The sequence below is a fragment of the Protopterus annectens genome, chromosome 1.part1 (assembly GCF_019279795.1).
Source record: "Protopterus annectens isolate FY-2018-M chromosome 1.part1, PAN1.0, whole genome shotgun sequence".
Lineage (NCBI taxonomy): Eukaryota > Metazoa > Chordata > Ceratodontiformes > Protopteridae > Protopterus > Protopterus annectens.
The window spans coordinates 1,014,339,674-1,014,363,554 of NC_056726.1; the positions used below are offsets into that span (position 1 = coordinate 1,014,339,674).

General features: G+C 34.9%; 1 protein-coding gene across 1 annotated transcript in view; it reads right to left on the bottom strand.

The window, feature by feature from the left end:
* The window catches only part of LOC122808760, a 1,224,833-nt gene that overhangs the window by 77,405 nt on the left and 1,123,547 nt on the right, over window positions 1-23,881 (bottom strand). The window contains exon 12 of the mRNA XM_044079786.1: window positions 2,874-3,220. Coding sequence (XP_043935721.1) covers window positions 2,874-3,220 — 347 coding nt within the window. The remainder of the gene's footprint in view (window positions 1-2,873; window positions 3,221-23,881) is intronic.

Here is a 23,881-nt window from a genome sequence, read left to right on the forward strand (position 1 = left end):
GCAACCAGTGGTTTATGCTGTGGGCTGACTCTTTCACTGGTGATGACTGTGCAATCACTGATTCTACCCCAGTGCCATTTCCTTACTAGGAACAAGTCTACCTCAGTTGTGACTGTCTCTCTTTCTGAACCATGTGTTGGGTACTATCAAGCCATTTGTGAGACAGAAGTATAGAATGGCCTCTCCTTCTTTATTCCTGTTGGCCCTTGTGTAGCAAGACAGTCCTTATATCTTGTTCTGATATGTGCATTCAAGTCACCTATTATCAACACCAGTTCATGTTGTCATGCTTTACCTAGTAGGTACTGCAACTGCTGCTTGAATGCACGCTTTTTCTCACTATCACAATCCCACTGTGGGGCATAGTGATACATTATGAACACTGTCCTATCCTTACATTGGAATCTGATTGTTATGAGTCTGTCACTAATTCTGATGATGTCCCTGTCTTCTGAATCACCATAATAATCAACACCATTTGTAGTCTGTCCTGCTCCTGAGTAGTAGACACAGGATCCCAAGCCAAGTGGCTTTGCTGCATTGCCCTTCCAACTTGTCTCCTCCTCCTTACCATCGTGTCATCTACTTCTAAGATCCATCCTGTCAGTGAACCTACACTGAGTGTAGCAATTCTTAGCTCATGTTTGGTGGTTTTATGTCCAGGTAACCCAAGCTGGGCAATCGGATACTGGCTGGCCAGTAGCTTATTGACCCAGAGCTGCTGGGGCTCCTGGGCTTTGTGGTGGGCACACAATAGGAGCTCATACACCCCTATTATGACATGAGTCCCTAGCATAGGCCAGAGCAGGCCTACTTATCACTGGCAAATACCCATGCTCATTTGTCAACATCAGTATCACAACTGAATCACTGAGCCATATTTTACACTGTAGCTATCCCTGCCACAAGTCACAGTCTGTGATCCATGTTCACCTATTATGAAGATAGTGCCTAATGCCCAAAGCAGTTGGTTTATACCATGTAGAGTCTATGCTGCTTCCCACACCTCCGTTCTTTGGTGAGTTTGAGATGGAAACGCTCAGCATATTTTTGGGAGGTGGGAAGAACCCACAAAGGCAGAGAGAGAACATGGAAACTCCAAACAGGCATTGGCTGGAGGTCAGGATCGAATCTTGTACCATGTATATGGTGGGTGAAGACCTTAAGCATTACGCCAACTGGTGTCTTCCTTTTCTAACTACTTTAATATCCTTGTAGTCATCTGTATATACAGGGACACAGAATGGTCCATTCCACCCTTTGATCCATGTACAATCCTCTGATTACTGTCTGAGTGCACTACACACAGCCTCTGTTGCATGTAATTAGGGACAGCCCAACTACTTTTATACCCCCCCTGCAACAAAGACAGCAGAGTAGCTTTCAGTATAGCTTCTTGGAATGGGGAGTTGAATCATGTCCTTGATTTAGAGGTGGCAATCTGCCTGGTGGTTAACTATGCCTCCAGACATTGTCCCCATTCCATTGTGCAGTATACATTGCTAGCATTGGTCTTTCTCTGTATCTTCAACCTTCCTACCCCCTCAAACCTGCCAGTAAAAAACTGTATACATTACTTCAATGATGCACTCCAATTTCTGTTCAGAGAACTATATGCCTCTCTTCCTCTAGAATCCTCCACCACATTGTTTTTTATGGTCCCTCATGTTCAGACATGTTTTAGGATCAAATGCACACTCTTGGTGATGGCTGGACTACACAATGCATGCCTACCATCATTCATTTGCACAGCGTGGTTTGGGATTGCATTAGTCAGCATGGGTATAATGTTAAATACTGAAATATTGCACAATATTAAGCATGGGAACCACAGCGCATCTGTCAATTTCACTGAACGATTACAGCTTCCTATTTACATGGTGATGTTTCTTTGGCCACTTTCTACTTCCATGTGCAGAGGTGATTTACTAAAAGCCACAAAAGCTCTTCCCTCTCATTGGACTGTCTCTGCTACGCAGACCCATTGCTCTAGAAACCTAGCCAACAGTGACATAAAATTCTGTCATACACTGCAATTATAATTTTTTTTTGTGGTTCTTGCTAATTTACACTTGTGGATAACCATAAAACAATTAAAATGCATATATTGTACTTAAGCTGTGCCTTTAACTGTCATGCACTCCAAATGCTAACTTGCTAACAGAACTCTGTCCTGCCTTGATTTGTTGCTTTTTGTTTGTGTATAATATCTACACAACTGAAATGTTAATCAGACTGCTGCTTCCATATCTTCTGTTTAGTTTCAATTGTATTATATCTTCTATGAGTATTTCCAGCTGATTTTGTCAAATTGTTGGACTAAATTTTAACATACTGTAACAGAACGCAACATAATGCAGAAAACTTTCATGCTATCTCAGAATTCACATTCACATTCAGTGACACAAGTGTTTCCACTACACAGGTTTTGTTCACTGGAAAGTAAACAGTTACTCTATAAAATTCTACCAAGGAACATTAGAAGACACCATTTAAGTACTTTTCACTTGTATTGTAACTCTTTGCCTTTGCTAGCTCTTCTTGATCAGTTATTATAATCAATACCTAGATTTCATTAACTTTGTAATGTTTCCTACTTAATTCAGCAGTTGTTAGTGGTAAAAATGACCTACCAATATATTGATTCAAGCTTTATGTTTTGTTGAAGTAAGTTCATGCTTTTTGTATTTTTGTCACAGACACACTATAATCAAATGGAATTACGATTATCTTAAGTGAAACATGAATCTGACAAAATTAGCTTTACCCTTGAGCTCTTAGTATTTTAATAAAAGAGACAACCAAGACACCCAGATGGTTAATATTCAACTGATGAATCTGATATTCAAATGAAAACTATGATATTATCTCACCTGATCAAACAAATACACTGTGACATCATCAAAGAAGGACACCATCTTTCTCTTCTTATCCAGCTCCTCACTATCAAGTTCTTCTACTGACTTTGGAGATTTCAACAAACTTCTTAGGTTTCGTCCATCATCTGTTTCTGTGACAATGATGGGGACTTCCTCGGGTTCCTCTTCACTCTCCAAGCTGTGACAGAATGGGTCCCCAAATCCGTCACTGTGATTGCCAGTGTTATAGTCCCTGTCTGCTGTAAAACTGTCTGTTTCCCAGAAAGGCTTCCAAGGAGGTGAAGTAGGGAATGGTTGTAAGTTGAGTGGCGGTAAGGACAATGAAAGGCGGGCTACTTTTGCTGTCATGGCAGGTAGAAAGGAAACACAAACATGGAAAGTTATTACATGACCTTATGGATAATGTTTTTTTTTAATCTAAGTGTTAAAGTTAAATATTTGGAGCCTTCAACAATTATTTTGTTCACATTTTACATTTTTGTAATAATAATACCTATGGGTTCTGCTGTTCACTGTACTGCTGTTCTGCCTCCAATGCTCAGCTTAAATGAATAACAAGAGTAAAAAATGAGGCGGAAGGAGGAAGAGTGAGGGCGACAGACATACAGACAAAAGTGTATATGAACTCATGCAGAATTGAAATGTGTTGAATAATTTAATAGGTGTGCATTCTTCAATAGCTGCATCATTGGGATGTAAAGCTGGAGAAGTGAGTTGTAATGTAAAAAAGTGCGCATACCTGACATCATTCTACTTAGTATAAAGAGATACAGGCAATGCAGAAGCCAAAAATAAATTCAAAGAAAAGATGAAAAGGAGTCGCTATGTGGTGTGTTTTAAAAATTGTTCAAGAGGTGTTTTACCTCTGATATACTACAGGCAATCCCTGAGAGTGAATTTTCAATTCTCATTCACCCATCCCTGTTTATGAGTAACGTGAATCAGCAAAACAAACCAGCTTGTTGAAACATCAGTAGCGATACAAAACAACAGATGACAGTTTTAACCCAAGCCCTTGTGCCGAATGCAAAGAAAAGGCAAATATTACAATCCTTGAAAATTCTGCCAGCCAATCAAGTAAAATATGAATACAAATTGTCTTGGTCCTTAAAATGCACTTATGCAGCTGCCTGGCAGGGTAACAGAACACATATTTCTTCTCTTGTCATAAATTCTGTAAAAGCATAGAGACTTTGCAAAAGTCAGAATGCTTCAGAAAGCTAAACTAAGAAGGATTTACAAATGATTGTACTGAAAATAACCAGTAAAGTCTAAAATTATCTTTGTTAATGTTTTCCTGGCTGCAGTTATCCTATGACTTATCACTGCATTTTATGCAAAGATTTGACATCACAGTGAGTTTTAGTGCAATGTGCTGTGTTTTGTGAACTGGCGGTATGCTTTTTGGGATTATTTTCTATTTTCTTCATTATGGTATAACCTAAGAGTGGGTATATATAATTTTGGAGGATGTGGGAAGCTGTGCCTTACACATGTTGGATGCAGGGTGAGTTGTCCCTTTGCAAAAAAAAAAAATTGTTTTTTTTTCTGTTTTTATAGGCTTTCAGATTATCATTTTCAAAGTTAAAATTTCAGTAAACGGTGATGCTTTAGCGACATAGTAGGGTAATCCCTGACTACAGTCCAGTTGACCCAGGTTTGATTCATGTCTCAGGTGACTGACAAAGTAGCAGGGGAGGGATTGGGTGTGCCCATCCTGGGGAGAGTGAGCAGAGGCTGAACACATTGTGTGATGGGTTATATATAGGAAGGGCAGAGTAGTGGCCATGGCTGACCTGATGAGGAGACGTGATGATATGATGCACATCCCGATTGCAGACCTGCCCCTTGAGCATTACCACACACCAGTCTTGGAGGTGGGAATAGAGGGTAGGGCAAATTGATCCCCCCAATGGATGTGAATGACCAGGACCCCAGGACACTCTCAAGTTCTACTACAGTCTCCAGCAGAAACACATTAAGTCTGGGGGATCTGAGAAGAAGCGATTGCCCTTCCTCTTTCATATTTTTCATGGGTACTCTTCTAAGGTGGAGGGACAGCTCACTTAATAACTAAAGCCATTTAAATACTGCTTTCACGCTACAATTTTCCTTATATGCTGCTACATCAGTTTTGTAGTTATTTTAAATGCTAAAGGGAAGTAAAATACTTGCCATATAGAAAGCAGCTAATGTTTTAGATGGGGAGGTATAATTGTGCTTGTAGCATAACTATGAGCCTTTGCAATACTTCTGCACTTCAGGGCTGTTACCTGGGTAAAGTAAATCAATGAACAGGGGAAACATTGTTAAGAACATAGCATTACTCGGCTTGCAGCACCGAGTAAACATAAAGCTGTTCATTGGAGCAAGCTGAACATGTAATGTAAGTAGCATTTAGGCAACAAATAACCAAAATACCATTTACTGTAGACTCATTAGACAAGTGCCATGTTGCTTTAGCTGATATGTTAAATGGTAATTGATAAACTGCAAACTGTATAGATGTCTTCTATGAGGGAAGGGGGCATAGCTGCCCAAACCTGTTTTGCATGGTCACTGTCCATGTACAGCTTAACGTACATATCCTAGCTCTGCTACTAATAAAGGAAAAGGGCAACTATCCCAATGTCACAATTTTGGTTTAAGCCTGAGAGTCACATGTTCAGCTTTGTTGCATCCGGATGTGATTATGTAACACATGCTGCACGGCAAAATTCTTTCCTGATAAATTTTTGTTTTTGGTTTAGGAGTTTCCCCACCCCCATCACCAACCTATTTCATGAGTAAAGGGTAAATACGTTTAACTCAAAGGCCTAAAAATTTAAATATTTCCATACTACATTTTATGGGCTACCTTGAAGAAGAGGTAATATAAAACATGACATGCCTGCCTTTGTGTTTTGTACTTAAACTATGCAAGTAGTATTTGTCTGGTATGAAGTTCTCACAACTGGTAGCCAATAAATAGGCAATCTGCTAATAGCAATGCATAGAAGGCAACACGAGATGCTCAGCCACCTCTCCACTGCGTTGCTACAGAAGAAAAATAATTTATCATTGCTTCAGTTTTGATAATGGGCTACATACAATAGCTTGTGAATGACAGCTGTATTTCCTTTTCTGATCCAGACCACATTTTCTACAACCCAAATTGAGGATTTGCATCACATATATAATTTACTTGCTGATAAAATATGTTACAACCAGTTAACAGTACCTCTGAACTTCAATCCTCAAAGATTTTCCAGAAACCACAAACTTTATGAGGAACAGGCCAAAAATATGAGGCAAATATCAGATACTCAGAAAATTCCAGACTCTTGAGGGGAATGGATGTAGGAGTTCTTACTTTTTTATGGAATCAGGAGTAGAGACTGTGTTTCTACAGTTTAGAATGATTCTGTACATTTGTTGTTTTTAGAAGTCTCTGACCAACGTGCACATTCAGTAGGAGAATGTTAGTAAGGCACTGTAGCTTTTCAAGGCCTTTTCCTTTAGTATTCGACACTAATAGTCAATATTATTTTCTAGATTGTAGGATTTGTATTATTTTTCCAAGAATAATCTAATATTCCTGCATATTTAATAAGTTCATGTTGTATTCTTTCCCGTTTTCACTCTAGTTCTGTGACTGTATAAACTTTCTGGTAATAAGTTACCAGTTTTTGTTTTAAATGCATCCCCTCCCCATTTGACTTTATGATAAGCTGGTTTCCTTCTAAAAATTTAAATCTCTAATAAATTAAATCTCCATCTTGTTCATAGGTTTATAGTTAGGTACTAGGCTATCAGCCCTGGGGCCTATATAAGCCTAGCCAAAAAGGTTCCCTGGCTTTCGCCACCCAAGAAAATGATTTTCCTGTGCCCTGTCAAGCAGTGCCACAGAAGTGATCCCCGGGGTGAATTTTCTATTTCCCATCTAGTCGCCAAGATTTTTCTTAAAGAGGGCCAATGAGGAGCTTTGCTTGATGTGAATGGGTAGTTTGTTCCAGAGTATGGGAAGTCTCTAGGACAGGAATCTATTCCTCCATGTTCTGTTTATTGTGGTGACAAGGTTTAGGTCCCTGGAGCATGTGGTTCAGAGAGATTGTGATTTCTTTAAGTGTAGCATGTCCAGCAGCTCTGGGTTTGATATAGCTTTGTATGTTAGGCAGAGATCGTCTCTGAGTAGGCGATAAGCAAATGAGTAGAGCTGGAGTTTTTTGAGACGGTCTGCGTAGGGCATCTGTTTGAGACCAGTAATCCTCTAAGTGAGGTATTTCTGTGGCCTTTCCAATTGTTGTAGGTGTCTTGTGAGATACATGCCAAACAGGGCATTGTACTCTATAATGGGTCTGATGAGGGATGAGTAGAGAGGAACAATGACCTCCATTTTTCTAGAGGAGAACCCTTTTGTGATGAGGTGTGCCACGTAGAAGGATTTCCTGACTACTCTGGTGATGTGATTATCAAAGGAGAGACTACTGTCCACCTGTGTCCCAATGTCTCTTATCACACTTTTAGTGTTTAGTGAGCTACTGCCTATGTGGTAGTTCATGGGTACAGAGTTTTTCCCAAAGGGGATGACAATGCACTTCTTGGCATTGAGCTTGAGGCCATGACTTTGACACCATGTATCTGTCTCTGTGAGGCCCTTTTGTAGAATGTCTACATCATTAGGTGATTTTATTATGGCTCTCAATTTGGGAACTTTGTTAGCCAAAGGCCTTCTGTGTTGGCCTGTACTTCAGAGAAGTAGATGCTGAACAGGAGAAGACCCAGGATCGAACCATGTGGTACTTCACTCATCACTGGTCTGAAGTCAGACTTGGAGTCGGCTACTTTTACTGTGTGGGTTCTGTCAGTGAGCCAGTTGGCCACCCATCTTGTGACATAGGGATTTATGCCCAGTTTAGTGAGTTTATCTATAATTCCAGAGTGGGGCTAGACTTTGTAAAGGTTTTACAAAGATGATCTGATATTCTTGCATATTCAGAAGGTTCTTCTTAGTTCTTCACAAATTTTGCCCTCACATTTTGTTTCTGTTACTGTGTAAACTCGTTGACATTTACATGTCATTTTTGTTTTATCCGACTCACCTCCCCATTTGATTTTATGATGAAATGATTTCTTATTAAGCATTAAATGCTACTCTTTACAAAGGGCCATTTATACATGTATCTTGCTTGTTAAATTATCGCCATTCTGTGCTGCTTAGTATACATATTAATGACTATGGGCTCCTATCTGACAGGTAAAATTACTTTAGAAAAAGCTTTATCACATCTACAGCTGTCTTTCTACCAGTAACATGACCTGCAATAACAAAAAGGAAGGTTTGATTACTGCAGATATATTTCCGGACATGACTCGTGCCTTCAAAACTGTTTGCCACTAAATGCTTATTACTAAACTGCAGAAATTCAGTTTGATCGTAAAATCATTAACTGGTTCTGCAGTTATCTTAACTTTGTTACATTTTAAGTATAACCCAATAATCAGAAATTCACCCCTGGAACCCTTACTACGGGTATCTCCAAGGTTCTGTATTAGGCCTATTGCTTTTTTTTCATTATTTATTAATGACTTTACAGAACATTTACCCGAGCCTGACCTTACTCTATTGCTTTTTTTTCATTATTTATTAATGACTTTACAGAACTTTTACCCGAGCTTGACCTTACTCTATTGCTTTTTTTTCATTATTTATTAATGACTTTACAGAACATTTACCCGAGCTTGACCTTACTCTATTGCTTTTTTTCATTATTTATTAATGACTTCACAGAACATTTACCCGAGCTTGACCTTACTCTGTTGCTTTTTTTCATTATTTATTCATGACTTTACAGAATATTTACCAGAGCTTGACCTTACTCTATTGTTTTTTTTTTTCATTATTTATTAATGACTTTATAGAACATTTACCTGAGCTTGACCTTACTCTATTGCTTTTTGTTTCATTATTTATTAATGACTTCACAGAACATTTACCCGAGCTTGACCTTACTCTATTGCTTTTTTTCATTATTTATTAATGACTTTACAGAACATTTACCCGAGCTTGACCTTACTCTATTGCTTTTTTTTCATTATTTATTAATGACTTTACAGAACATTTACCTGAGCTTGACCTTACTCTATTGCTTTTTTTTCATTATTTATTAATGACTTCACAGAACATTTACCCGAGCTTGACCTTACTCTATTGCTTTTTTTTCATTATTTATTAATGACTTTACAGAACATTTACCCGAGCTTGACCTTACTCTGTTGCTTTTGTTTCATTATTTATTAATGACTTCACAGAACATTTACCCGAGCTTGACCTTACTCTATTGCTTTTTGTTTCATTATTTATTAAGGACTTCACAGAACATTTACCCGAGCTTGACCTTACTCTATTGCTTTTTTTTCATTATTTATTAATGACTTCACAAAACATTTACCCGAGCTTGACCTTACTCTATTGCTTTTTTTTCATTATTTATTAATGACTTTACAGAACATTTACCCGAGCTTGACCTTACTCTATTGCTTTTTGTTTCATTATTTATTAATGACTTCACAGAACATTTACCCGAGCTTGACCTTACTCTATTGCTTTTTTTCATTATTTATTAATGACTTCACAGAACATTCACCCGAGCTTGACCTTACTCTATTGCTTTTTTTTCATTATTTATTAATGACTTTACAGAACATTTACCCGAGCTTGACCTTACTCTATTGCTTTTTGTTTCATTATTTATTAATGACTTTACAGAACATTTACCCGAGCTTGACCTTACTCTATTCCTTTTTTCATTATTTATTAATGACTTTACAGAACATTTATCCGAGCTTGACCTTACTCTATTGCTTTTTTTTCATTATTTATTAATGACTTTATAGAACATTTACCCGAGCTTGACCTTACTCTATTGCTTTTTTTTCATTATTTATTAATGACTTCACAGAACATTTACCCGAGCTTGACCTTACTCTATTGCTTTTTTTCATTATTTATTAATGACTTTACAGAACATTTACCCGAGCTTGACCTTACTCTATTGCTTTTTTTCATTATTTATTAATGACTTTACAGAACATTTACCCGAGCTTGACCTTACTCTATTGCTTTTTTTCATTATTTATTAATGACTTTACAGAACATTTACCCGAGCTTGACCTTACTCTATTGCTTTTTTTCATTATTTATTAATGACTTTACAGAACATTTACCGAGCTTGACCTTACTCTATTGCTTTTTTTTCATCATTTATTAATGACTTTACAGAACATTTACCCGAGCTTGACCTTACTCTATTGTTTTTTTCATTATTTATTAATGACTTTACAAAACTTTTACCCGAGCTTGACCTTATTCTATTGCTTTTTTTGCATTATTTATTAATGACTTTACAGAACATTTACCCGAGCTTGACCTTACTCTATTGCTTTTTTTTCATTATTTATTAATGACTTTACAGAACATTTACCCGAGCTTGACCTTACTCTATTGCTTTTTTCATTGTTTATTAATCACTTTACAAAACATTTACCGAGCTTGATCTTACTCTATTGCTTTTTTTCGTTATTTATTAATGACTTTACAAAACATTTACCCGAGCTTGACCTTACTCTATTGTTTTTTTCATTATTTATTAATGACTTTACAAAACTTTTACCCGAGCTTGACCTTACTCTATTGCTTTTTTCATTGTTTATTAATGACTTTACAGAACATTTACCCGAGCTTGACCTTACTCTATTGCTTTTTTTTTCATTATTTATTAATGACTTCACAGAACATTTACCCGAGCTTGACCTTACTCTATTGCTTTTTTCATTATTTATTAATGACTTCACAGAACATTTACCGGAGCTTGACCTTACTCTATTGCTTTTTTTTCATTATTTATTAATGACTTCACAGAACATTTAATTAATGACTTCACAGAACATTTACCCAGCTTGACCTTACTCTATTGCTTTTTTCATTATTTATTAATGACTTCACAGAACATTTACCCGAGCTTGACCTTACTCTATTGCTTTTTTTTCATTATTTATTAATGACTTCACAGAACATTTACCCGAGCTTGACCTTACTCTATTGCTTTTTTCATTATTTATTAATGACTTCACAGAACATTTACCCGAGCTTGACCTTACTCTATTGCTTTTTTTCATTATTTATTAATGACTTCACAGAACATTTACCCGAGCTTGACCTTACTCTATTGCTTTTTTTTCATTATTTATTAATGACTTTACAGAACATTTACCCGAGCTTGACCTTACTCTATTGCTTTTTTTTTCATTATTTATTAATGACTTTACAGAACATTTACCCGAGCTTGACCTTACTCTATTGCTTTTTTTCATTATTTATTAATGACTTCACAGAACATTTACCCGAGCTTGACCTTACTCTATTGCTTTTTTTCATTATTTATTAATGACTTTACAGAACATTTACCTGAGCTTGACCTTATTCTATTGCTTTTTTTGCATTATTTATTAATGACTTTACAGAACATTTACCCGAGCTTGACATTACTCTATTGCTTTTTTTTCATTATTTATTAATGACTTTACAGAACATTTACCAAATCTTGACCTTACTCTATTGCTTTTTTTTCATTATTTATTAATGACTTTACAGAACATTTACCCGAGCTTGACCTTACTCTATTGCTTTTTTTCATTTTTTATTAATCACTTTACAGAACATTTACCCGAGCTTGATCTTACTCTATTGCTTTTTTTCGTTATTTATTAATGACTTTACAAAACATTTACCCGAGCTTGACCTTACTCTATTGTTTTTTTCATTATTTATTAATGACTTTACAGAACATTTACCCGAGCTTGACCTTACTCTATTGCTTTTTTTTCATTATTTATTAATGACTTTACAGAACATTTACCCGAGCTTGACCTTACTCTATTGCTTTTTTCATTGTTTATTAATGACTTTACAGAACATTTACCCGAGCTTGACCTTACTCTATTGCTTTTTCATTATTTATTAATGACTTTACAGAACATTTACCCGAGCTTGACCTTACTCTATTGCTTTTTCATTATTTATTAATGACTTTACAGAACATTTACCGAGCTTGACCTTACTCTATTGCTTTTTTTCATTATTTATTAATGACTTTACAGAACATTTACCGAGCTTGACCTTACTCTATTGCTTTTATTTTGTTATTTATTAATGACTTTACAGAACATTTACCCGAGCTGGACCTTACTCTATTGCTTTTTTTTCATTATTTATTAATGACTTTACAGAACATTTACCGAGCTTGACCTTACTCTATTGTTTTTTTCATTATTTATTAATGACTTTACAAAACTTTTACCCGAGCTTGACCTTACTCTATTGCTTTTTTCATTATTTATTAATGACTTCACAGAACATTTTCCTGAGCTTGACCTTACTCTATTGCTTTTTTTCATTATTTATTAATGACTTCACAGAACATTTACCCGAGCTTGACCTTACTCTATTGCTTTTTTTCATTATTTATTAATGACTTTACAGAACATTTACCCGAGCTTGACCTTACTCTATTGCTTTTTTTCATTATTTATTAATGACTTTACAGAACATTTACCCGAGCTTGACCTTACTCTATTGCTTTTTTCATTGTTTATTAATGACTTTACAGAACTTTTACCCGAGCTTGACCTTACTCTATTGCTTTTTTCATTATTTATTAATGACTTCACAGAACATTTACCGGAGCTTGACCTTACTCTATTGCTTTTTTTTCATTATTTATTAATGACTTCACAGAACATTTACCCGAGCTTGACCTTACTCTATTGCTTTTTTTTCATTATTTATTAATGACTTCACAGAACATTTACCCGAGCTTGACCTTATTCTATTGCTTTTTTCATTATTTATTAATGACTTCACAGAACATTTACCCGAGCTTGACCTTATTCTATTACTTTTTTTCATTATTTATTAATGACTTCACAGAACATTTACCCGAGCTTGACCTTATTCTATTGCTTTTTTTCATTATTTATTAATGACTTTACAGAACATTTACCTGAGCTTGACCCTACTCTATTGCTTTTTGTTTCATTATTTATTAATGACTTTACAGAACATTCACCCGAGCTTGACCTTACTCTATTGCTTTTTTCATTATTTATTAATGACTTTACAGAACATTTACCGAGCTTGACCTTACTCTATTGCTTTTTTCATTATTTATTAATGACTTTACAGAACATTTACCGAGCTTGACCTTACTCTATTGCTTTTTTTCATTATTTATTAATGACTTTACAGAACATTTACCCGAGCTTGACCTTACTCTATTGCTTTTTCATTATTTATTAATGACTTTACAGAACATTTACCCGAGCTTGACCTTACTCTATTGCTTTTTTCATTATTTATTAATGACTTTACAGAACATTTACCGAGCTTGACCTTACTCTATTGCTTTTTTCATTATTTATTAATGACTTTACAGAACATTTACCCGAGCTTGACCTTACTCTATTGCTTTTTTCATTATTTATTAATGACTTTACAGAACATTTACCCGAGCTTGACCTTACTCTATTGCTTTTTTTCATTATTTATTAATGACTTTACAGAACATTTACCGAGCTTGACCTTACTCTATTGCTTTTTTTCATTATTTATTAATGACTTTACAGAACATTTACCCGAGCTTGACCTTACTCTATTGCTTTTTTCATTATTTATTAATGACTTTACAGAACATTTACCCGAGCTTGACCTTACTCTATTGCTTTTTTTCATTATTTATTAATGACTTTACAGAACATTTACCCGAGCTTGACCTTACTCTATTGCTTTTTTTGCATTATTTATTAATGACTTTACAGAACATTTACCCGAGCTTGACCTTACTCTATTGCTTTTTTTTCATTATTTATTAATGACTTTACAGAACATTTACCCGAGCTTGACCTTACTCTATTGCTTTTTTTTCATTATTTATTAATGACTTTACAGAACATTTACCCGAGCTTGACCTTACTCTATTGCTTTTTTTCATTATTTATTAATGACTTTACAGAACATTTACCCGAGCTTGACCTTACTCTATTGCTTTTATTTTGTTATTTATTAATGACTTTACAGAACATTTACCCGAGCTTGACCTTACTCTATTGCTTTTTCATTATTTATTAATGACTTTACAGAACATTTACCCGAGCTTGACCTTACTCTATTGCTTTTTCATTATTTATTAATGACTTTACAAAACTTTTACCCGAGCTTGACCTTACTGTATTGCTTTTTTCATTATTTATTAATGACTTCACAGAACATTTACCGGAGCTTGACCTTACTCTATTGCTTTTTTCATTATTTATTAATGACTTTACAGAACATTTACCCGAGCTTGACCTTACTCTATTGCTTTTTTCATTATTTATTAATGACTTTACAGAACATTTACCCGAGCTTGACCTTACTCTATTGCTTTTTCATTATTTATTAATGACTTTACAGAACATTTACCCGAGCTGGACCTTACTCTATTGCTTTTTTCATTATTTATTAATGACTTACAGAACATTTACCGAGCTTGACCTTACTCTATTGCTTTTTTCATTATTTATTAATGACTTACAGAACATTTACCCGAGCTTGACCTTACTCTATTGCTTTTTTTTCATTATTTATTAATGACTTTACAGAACATTTACCCGAGCTTGATCTTACTCTATTGCTTTTTTTCGTTATTTATTAATGACTTTACAAAACATTTACCCGAGCTTGACCTTACTCTATTGCTTTTTTCATTATTTATTAATGACTTCACAGAACATTTACCCGAGCTTGACCTTACTCTATTGCTTTTTTTTCATTATTTATTAATGACTTTACAGAACATTTACCCGAGCTTGACCTTACTCTATTGCTTTTTTTCATTATTTATTAATGACTTCACAGAACATTTACCCGAGCTTGACCTTACTCTATTGCTTTTTTCATTATTTATTAATGACTTTACAGAACATTTACCCGAGCTTGACCTTACTCTATTGCTTTTTTTCGTTATTTATTAATGACTTTACAAAACATTTACCCGAGCTTGACCTTACTCTATTGGTTTTTTCATTATTTATTAATGACTTTACAAAACTTTTACCCGAGCTTGACCTTACTCTATTGCTTTTTTCATTATTTATTAATGACTTCACAGAACATTTACCGGAGCTTGACCTTACTCTATTGCTTTTTTCATTATTTATTAATGACTTACAGAACATTTACCCGAGCTTGACCTTACTCTATTGCTTTTTTCATTATTTATTAATGACTTTACAGAACATTTACCCGAGCTTGACCTTACTCTATTGCTTTTTTCATTATTTATTAATGACTTTACAGAACATTTACCGAGCTTGACCTTACTCTATTGCTTTTTTCATTATTTATTAATGACTTTACAGAACATTTACCCGAGCTTGACCTTACTCTATTGCTTTTTTTCATTTTTTATTAATCACTTTACAGAACATTTACCCGAGCTTGACCTTACTCTATTGCTTTTTTTCATTATTTATTAATGACTTCACAGAACATTTTCCTGAGCTTGACCTTACTCTATTGCTTTTTTTCATTATTTATTAATGACTTTACAGAACATTTACCCGAGCTTGACCTTACTCTATTGCTTTTTCATTATTTATTAATGACTTTACAGAACATTTACCCGAGCTTGACCTTACTCTATTGCTTTTTTCATTATTTATTAATGACTTTACAGAACATTTACCAGAGCTTGACCTTACTCTATTGCTTTTTTCATTATTTATTAATGACTTCACAGAACATTTACCCGAGCTTGACCTTACTCTATTGCTTTTTTTTCATTATTTATTAATGACTTTACAGAACATTTACCCGAGCTTGACCTTACTCTATTGCTTTTTTCATTATTTATTAATGACTTTACAGAACATTTACCCGAGCTTGACCTTACTCTATTGCTTTTTTCATTATTTATTAATGACTTCACAGAACATTTACCAAGCTTGACCTTACTCTATTGCTTTTTCATTATTTATTAATGACTTCACAGAACATTTACCCGAGCTTGACCTTACTCTGTTGCTTTTTTTCATTATTTATTAATGACTTCACAGAACATTTACCCGAGCTTGACCTTACTCTATTGCTTTTTTTCATTATTTATTAATGACTTTACAGAACATTTACCACAGAGCTTGACCTTACTCTATTGCTTCTTTTTCATTATTTATTAATGACTTCATGGAACATTTACCTGAGCTTGACCTTACTCTATTGCTTTTTTTTCATTATTTATTAATGACTTCACAGAACATTTACCCGAGCTTGACCTTACTCTATTGCTTTTTTTTCATTATTTATTAATGACTTCACAGAACATTCACCCAAGCTTGACCCTACTCTATTGCTTTTTGTTTCATTATTTATTAATGACTTCACAGAACATTCACCCGAGCTTGACCTTACTCTATTGCTTTTTTTTCATTATTTATTAATGACTTCACAGAACATTTACCCGAGCTTGACCCTACTCTATTGCTTTTTGTTTCATTATTTATTAATGACTTCACAGAACATTCACCCGAGCTTGACCTTAATCTATTGCTTTTTTTCATTATTTATTAATGACTTCACAGAACATTTACCCGAGCTTGACCCTATTCTATTGCTTTTTGTTTCATTATTTATTAATGACTTCACAGAACATTCACCCAAGCTTGACCTTACTCTATTGCTTTTTTTTCATTATTTATTAATGACTTTACAGAACATTTACCCGAGCTTGACCTTACTCTATTGCTTTTTGTTTCATTATTTATTAATGACTTTACAGAACATTTACCCGAGCTTGACCTTACTCTATTCCTTTTTTTCATTATTTATTAATGACTTTACAGAACATTTATCCAAGCTTGACCTTACTCTATTGCTTTTTTTTCATTATTTATTAATGACTTTATAGAACATTTACCCGAGCTTGACCTTACTCTATTGCTTTTTCATTATTTATTAATGACTTCACAGAACATTTACCGAGCTTGATCTTACTCTATTGCTTTTTCATTATTTATTAATGACTTTACAGAACATTTACCCGAGCTTGACCTTACTCTATTGCTTTTTCATTATTTATTAATGACTTTACAGAACATTTACCCGAGCTTGACCTTACTCTATTGCTTTTTTTCATTATTTATTAATGACTTTACAGAACATTTACCCGAGCTTGACCTTACTCTATTGCTTTTTCATTATTTATTAATGACTTTACAGAACATTTACCCGAGCTTGACCTTACTCTATTGCTTTTTTTTCATTATTTATTAACGACTTTACAGAACATTTACCCGAGCTTGACCTTACTCTATTGCTTTTTTTTCATTATTTATTAATGACTTCACAGAACATTTACCCGAGCTTGACCTTACTCTATTGCTTTTTTTTCATTATTTATTAATGACTTCACAGAACATTTACCCGAGCTTGACCTTACTCTATTGCTTTTTTTTCATTATTTATTAATGACTTTACAGAACATTTACCCGAGCTTGACCTTACTCTATTGCTTTTTTTCATTATTTATTAATGACTTTACAGAACATTTACCCGAGCTTGACCTTACTCTATTGCTTTTTGTTTCATTATTTATTAATGACTTCACAGAACATTTACCCAAGCTTGACTTTACTCTATTGCATTTTTTCATTATTTATTAATGACTTCATGGAACATTTACCCGAGCTTGACCTTACTCTATTGCTTTTTGTTTCATTATTTATTAATTACTTCACAGAACATTTACCCGAGCTTGACCTTACTCTATTGCTTTTTTTCATTATTTATTAATGACTTTACAGAACATTTACCACTTTACAGAACATTTACCTGAGCTTGACCTTACTCTATTGCTTCTTTTTCATTATTTATTAATGACTTCATGGAACATTTACCTGAGCTTGACCTTACTCTATTGCTTTTTTTTCATTATTTATTAATGACTTCACAGAACATTTACCCGAGCTTGACCTTACTCTATTGCTTTTTTTTCATTATTTATTAATGACTTCATAGAACATTTACCCGAGCTTGACCTTACTCTATTGCTTTTTTTCATTATTTATTAATGACTTCATAGAACATTTACCCGAGCTTGACCTTACTCTATTGCTTTTTTTCATTATTTATTAATGACTTTACAGAACATTTACCACTTTACAGAACATTTACCTGAGCTTGACCTTACTCTATTGCTTTTTTTTCATTATTTATTAATGACTTCACAGAACATTTACCCGAGCTTGACCTTACTCTATTGCTTTTTTTTCATTATTTATTAATGACTTCACAGAACATTCACCAAAGTTTGACCTTACTCTATTGCTTTTTGTTTCATTATTTATTAATGACTTCACAGAACATTCACCCGAGCTTGACCTTACTCTATTGCTTTTTGTTTCATTATTTATTAATGACTTCACAGAACATTTACCCGAGCTTGACCCTACTCTATTGCTTTTTGTTTCATTATTTATTAATGACTTCACAGAACATTCACCCGAGCTTGACCTTAATCTATTGCTTTTTTTTCATTATTTATTAATGACTTCACAGAACATTTACCCTAGCTTGACCCTACTCTATTGCTTTTTGTTTCATTATTTATTAATGACTTTACAGAACATTTACCCGAGCTTGACCTTACTCTATTGCTTTTTGTTTCATTATTTATTAATGACTTTACAGAACATTTACCCGAGCTTGACCTTACTCTACTCCTTTTTTTCATTATTTATTAATGACTTTACAGAACATTTATCCAAGCTTGACCTTACTCTATTGCTTTTTTTTCATTATTTATTAATGACTTTATAGAACATTTACCCGAGCTTGACCTTACTCTATTGCTTTTTTTTCATTATTTATTAATGACTTCACAGAACATTTACCCGAGCTTGACCTTACTCTATTGCTTTTTTTTAATTATTTATTAATGACTTTACAGAACATTTACCCGAGCTTGACCTTACTATATTGCTTTTTTTTCATTATTTATTAATGACTTTACAGAACATTTACCCGAGCTTGACCTTACTCTATTGCTTTTTTTTTCATTATTTATTAATGACTTTACAGAACATTTACCCGAGCTTGACCTTACTCTATTGCTTTTTTTCATTATTTATTAATGACTTTACAGAACATTTACCCGAGCTTGACCTTACTCTATTGCTTTTTTTTCATTATTTATTAATGAGTTTACAGAACATTTACCCGAGCTTGACCTTACTCTATTGCTTTTTTTTCATTATTTATTAATGACTTCACAGAACATTTACCCGTGCTTGACCTTACTCTATTGCTTTTTTTCATTATTTATTAATGACTTTACAGAACATTTACCCGAGCTTGACCTTACTCTATTGCTTTTTTTCATTATTTATTAATGACTTTACAGAACATTTACCCGAGCTTGACCTTACTCTATTGCTTTTTTTTCATTATTTATTAATGACTTTACAGAACATTTACCCGAGCTTGACCTTACTCTATTGCTTTTTGTTTCATTATTTATTAATGACTTCACAGAACATTTACCCAAGCTTGACCTTACTCTATTGCTTTTTTTCATTATTTATTAATGACTTCATGGAACATTTACCCGAGCTTGACCTTACTCTATTGCTTTTTGTTTCATTATTTATTAATGACTTCACAGAACATTTACCCGAGCTTGACCTTACTCTATTGCTTTTTTTCATTATTTATTAATGACTTTACAGAACATTTACCACTTTACAGAACATTTACCTGAGCTTGACCTTACTCTATTGCTTCTTTTTCATTATTTATTAATGACTTCATGGAACATTTACCTGAGCTTGACCTTACTCTATTGCTTTTTTTTCATTATTTATTAATGACTTCACAGAACATTTACCCGAGCTTGACCTTACTCTATTGCTTTTTTTCATTATTTATTAATGACTTCACAGAACATTTACCCGAGCTTGACCTTACTCTATTGCTTTTTTTTCATTATTTATTAATGACTTTACAGAACATTTACCTGAGCTTGACCTTACTCTATTGCTTTTTTTTCATTATTTATTAATGACTTTACAGAACATTTACCCGAGCTTGACCTTACTCTATTGCTTTTTGTTTCATTATTTATTAATGACTTCACAGAACATTTACCCAAGCTTGACCTTACTCTATTACTTTTTTTCATTATTTATTAATGACTTCATGGAACATTTACCCGAGTTTGACCTTACTCTATTGCTTTTGTTTCATTATTTATTAATGACTTCACAGAACATTTACCCAAGCTTGACCTTACTCTATTGCTTTTTTTTCATTATGTATTAATGACTTTACAGAACATTTACCCGAGCTTGACCTTACTCTATTGCTTTTTGTTTCATTATTTATTAATGACTTCACAGAACATTCACCCGAGCTTGACCTTACTCTATTGCTTTTTTTTCATTATTTATTAATGACTTTACAGAACATTTACCCGAGCTTGACCTTACTCTATTGCTTTTTTTTCATTATTTATTAATGACTTTACAGAACATTTACCCGAGCTTGACCTTACTTTATTGCTTTTTTTCATTATTTATTAATGATTTCATGGAACATTTACCTGAGCTTGACCTTACTCTATTGCTTTTTTTTCATTATTTATTAATGACTTTACAGAACATTTACCCGAGCTTGACCTTACTCTATTGCTTTTTTTTCATTATTTATTAATGACTTTACAGAACATTTACCCGAGCTTGACCTTACTCTATTGCTTTTTTTCATTATTTATTAATGACTTCATAGAACATTTACCTGAGCTTGACCTTACTCTATTGCTTTTTTTTCATTATTTATTAATGACTTTACAGAACATTTACCCGAGCTTGACCTTACTCCCAAGTCCCAAACCTACACCACCAATGCTCACCACTAAGAAAAAAGAAACCACTACACATAACACACACGCACACATTCACCAGTGTAGAAACAAATAAACCCTAAGGGGAAACACATCAAATGTCTTGGTCATAGGTGACTCCATAGTGAGACACACAGATGTCTCCCTCACCAGGCTGGACAAGGAGGAGGTCACAGGCAGCTGCCTATCAAATGCCAGGATCCGACAAATCATGCATACACTCAAGTCACTCAACAACAAGTACCGCTATGACTATCTCATAGTCCATATTGGAGTGAATAACTTCAGATGTGCCTCTCTGGACTATATGAAGCCAGACATGATGGAACTCTCTGGTTATGTGTCCCAGGCAGGTATGTTCTAGCCATAAGCAGTGCCCTTCCCTCACCCAGATTGATACCCCAATATAAACAAAAAATGATTGACTTCAACAATTGGCTCAGCTTCTGATGTCTGTCCAGGGGGATCCAGTATCTGCCAGTCTGGGAGGATTTGGTAGACAGATCTTGTTGCTTTGCCAGACGTGGTCTGCAGCTGTACCTCTAGGCTTCTGGATAATGGCAAAGGCTCTTGCATCACCCATAGTGCCTTTTTATGCAATGACAAAACAACAAATTTTCCAACGTAACAAAATCCAATCGAGACAAACTCAAGATTGTGCTGCTTAATACTAGGAGTTTAAACATGAAACTGCACTCCCTGGAAGCACTCCTCATCTTAGAGGATGCTGATGTCTGTGTAGTTACCAAGACTTTGTTTAAGGCTGCTGAGAGCCCCTTGGCTGTGCAAGGCTATAATGCCTTCCACACATTCAGACTTCAAAATGAGCATGAAAGAAACAAAGGTAGAGGTGTATCCATCTTCATTAAAACCAAATACACTTTGAGACTGGTCAAACAGCATGACTCTTTCAAAAGTACTCCATGTCCAATTAACTATTGGGAAAGTACCATACCGCGTCATTGCTAGCTATAGATCCCCCACCATGAACCAGGATTAGCACACTACCTACTTCGATTTACTGGAATCTCTCGCCATACAGCCCAACACCGTAGTCATGAGAGATTTCAACTATCCTTCCATAGACTGGGGGACATACACAAGCAAAAACAATCGCACCCAGAAGCTCATGGACTTTGTTAATGCAAGTGCTCTGGAACAGATAGTCTGCATCCACACTAGAGGCGCTAATATTCTGGACATAGTACTCACGAACATGGGGGGGGTCACTGTACTTCCCCATGCATGATGCCCTCCCTGGTTAGGTCAAACTACAAGTCAGTCTCATTTGAAGTAACTACTGGAACTTATACCCCCACAGGAACAAACATTGCAAAAAACTTTATCAAAACTAACTACAGCGTACTAAGCAATGGTATAAAAAGCTTCATAGCACCTGCGATCACAAACATCAATGATCACTATGCAGAAGTACATGCAAATGACCTGTACAAACACTTAAGTGACTGCATAAACTCTCCTGTACCTGACTGGATCAAAACCACGTCTTCCCATAAAAACAAGCCACTGTGGTGGACTTCAAGTTTAAACAGATTCTAGAAAAAGAAGAAGAAACTGTTGTCCAAAAGCAAGAGGACTAGCACTCTGCTGAGGAAATCCTGTCAAGTCTTCTAAAAAAATTACAAAACTAAAATCACATCCATAGCCAAAGATAATCATAAAGCATTCTTTAACTACGTCTGAAGTCTAAAAGGGAGTGCTCAGCTATGTGCCGAACTGGTTGTCAATGGGATCATTCATACTACACTGGAAGATATCGCCAACCTGCTATCTGACAGATTCAGCAAAAACTTCACCCATCTATCCCCACCTACCATATCCTAAAGCATTCCTGACACCAGCCCTCTGTCTAGTATCTCTAGAAAAAAGATAATCTCTGTACTTTCTAAGAACAAAAAGACAGCCTCAGTGGGACTAGATAATTTCCCAGATTGTATACTAAACAATCTAAAACATGACCTAGTGGACCCACTTTTCACTGTCTTTAATCATAGCTTGAGAACTGACTACATTCCTGCAGAATGGAGAATGTCAACAATAATCCCCCCCTGCATAAAGATAGGGGCCATAAACTGACCCTGGGAACTACAGTCTCATAAGTCTAACCAGCCTCATCTGTAATGCCATGGAAGGAATTGTCCTGGACCTTATCAGCAAGTAGATAGGCATCATCCAAACGCTGGATCCAACCCAGTTTGTTAAGGGTAGACCATGCTTATTAAACCTGGTAGACCTCTTTGAGAATGTCACCAAAGCCATGGACAAAGGTAAGGCAGTGCACATAGCCTATCTTGACCTTGCCAAGGCTTTCAACAGAATTCCCCACTCTGGCATCATTGAGAAACTCACCCAGATAAGCATTAACCCTTAGTAGCCAATTGACTTACCGACAGAGCACACTCTGTCAAAACTGGTGACTCCACCTCCACCAGTAGACCCATTGCCAGTGAAGTACCACAGGGGTCTTTGCTGGGCCGATTACTGTTTGGCATCTATTTCTCAGAAGTCCAGGCCAAAGTAGCCGGCCTTTGGTTCTCCAAATTCGCTGACGATTGCAAACTGGGAGCTATCATTGAGTCCCCCAGTGATTTCAACATATTACAAGAAGGGCTAGCAGAAACAAATGATTGGTGCCAGATCCATGGTCTAAAAGTAAATGCAAAGAATTGCATTATTATTCCCTTTGGTGAAACAGAATTCCCCATAAATTACACTATTGACAGCACTCCCCTGAGTTGGTAGAATTCTTTGCTCGAAGTCCAAAAACTGAAATGGCAAATTTTACTAAAGGCAGATGCACTTCCAAGACTCAATGGAAACCTGAAAATCAGCTGCAATCTTAAGCTGAACAGGTAGAAAGTGATGTCAGCACCGAAGCAAAATGTGTAGTAAGACTTTTATAAATGTACCACTTGTTAACTCATTTCTGATGAAGTTTGACTGTCTAACTAAATGAACAAAAGTGCTCAAATCTTGACTAAATATTAAGAAACCTTTGGCCTACTTCAGACT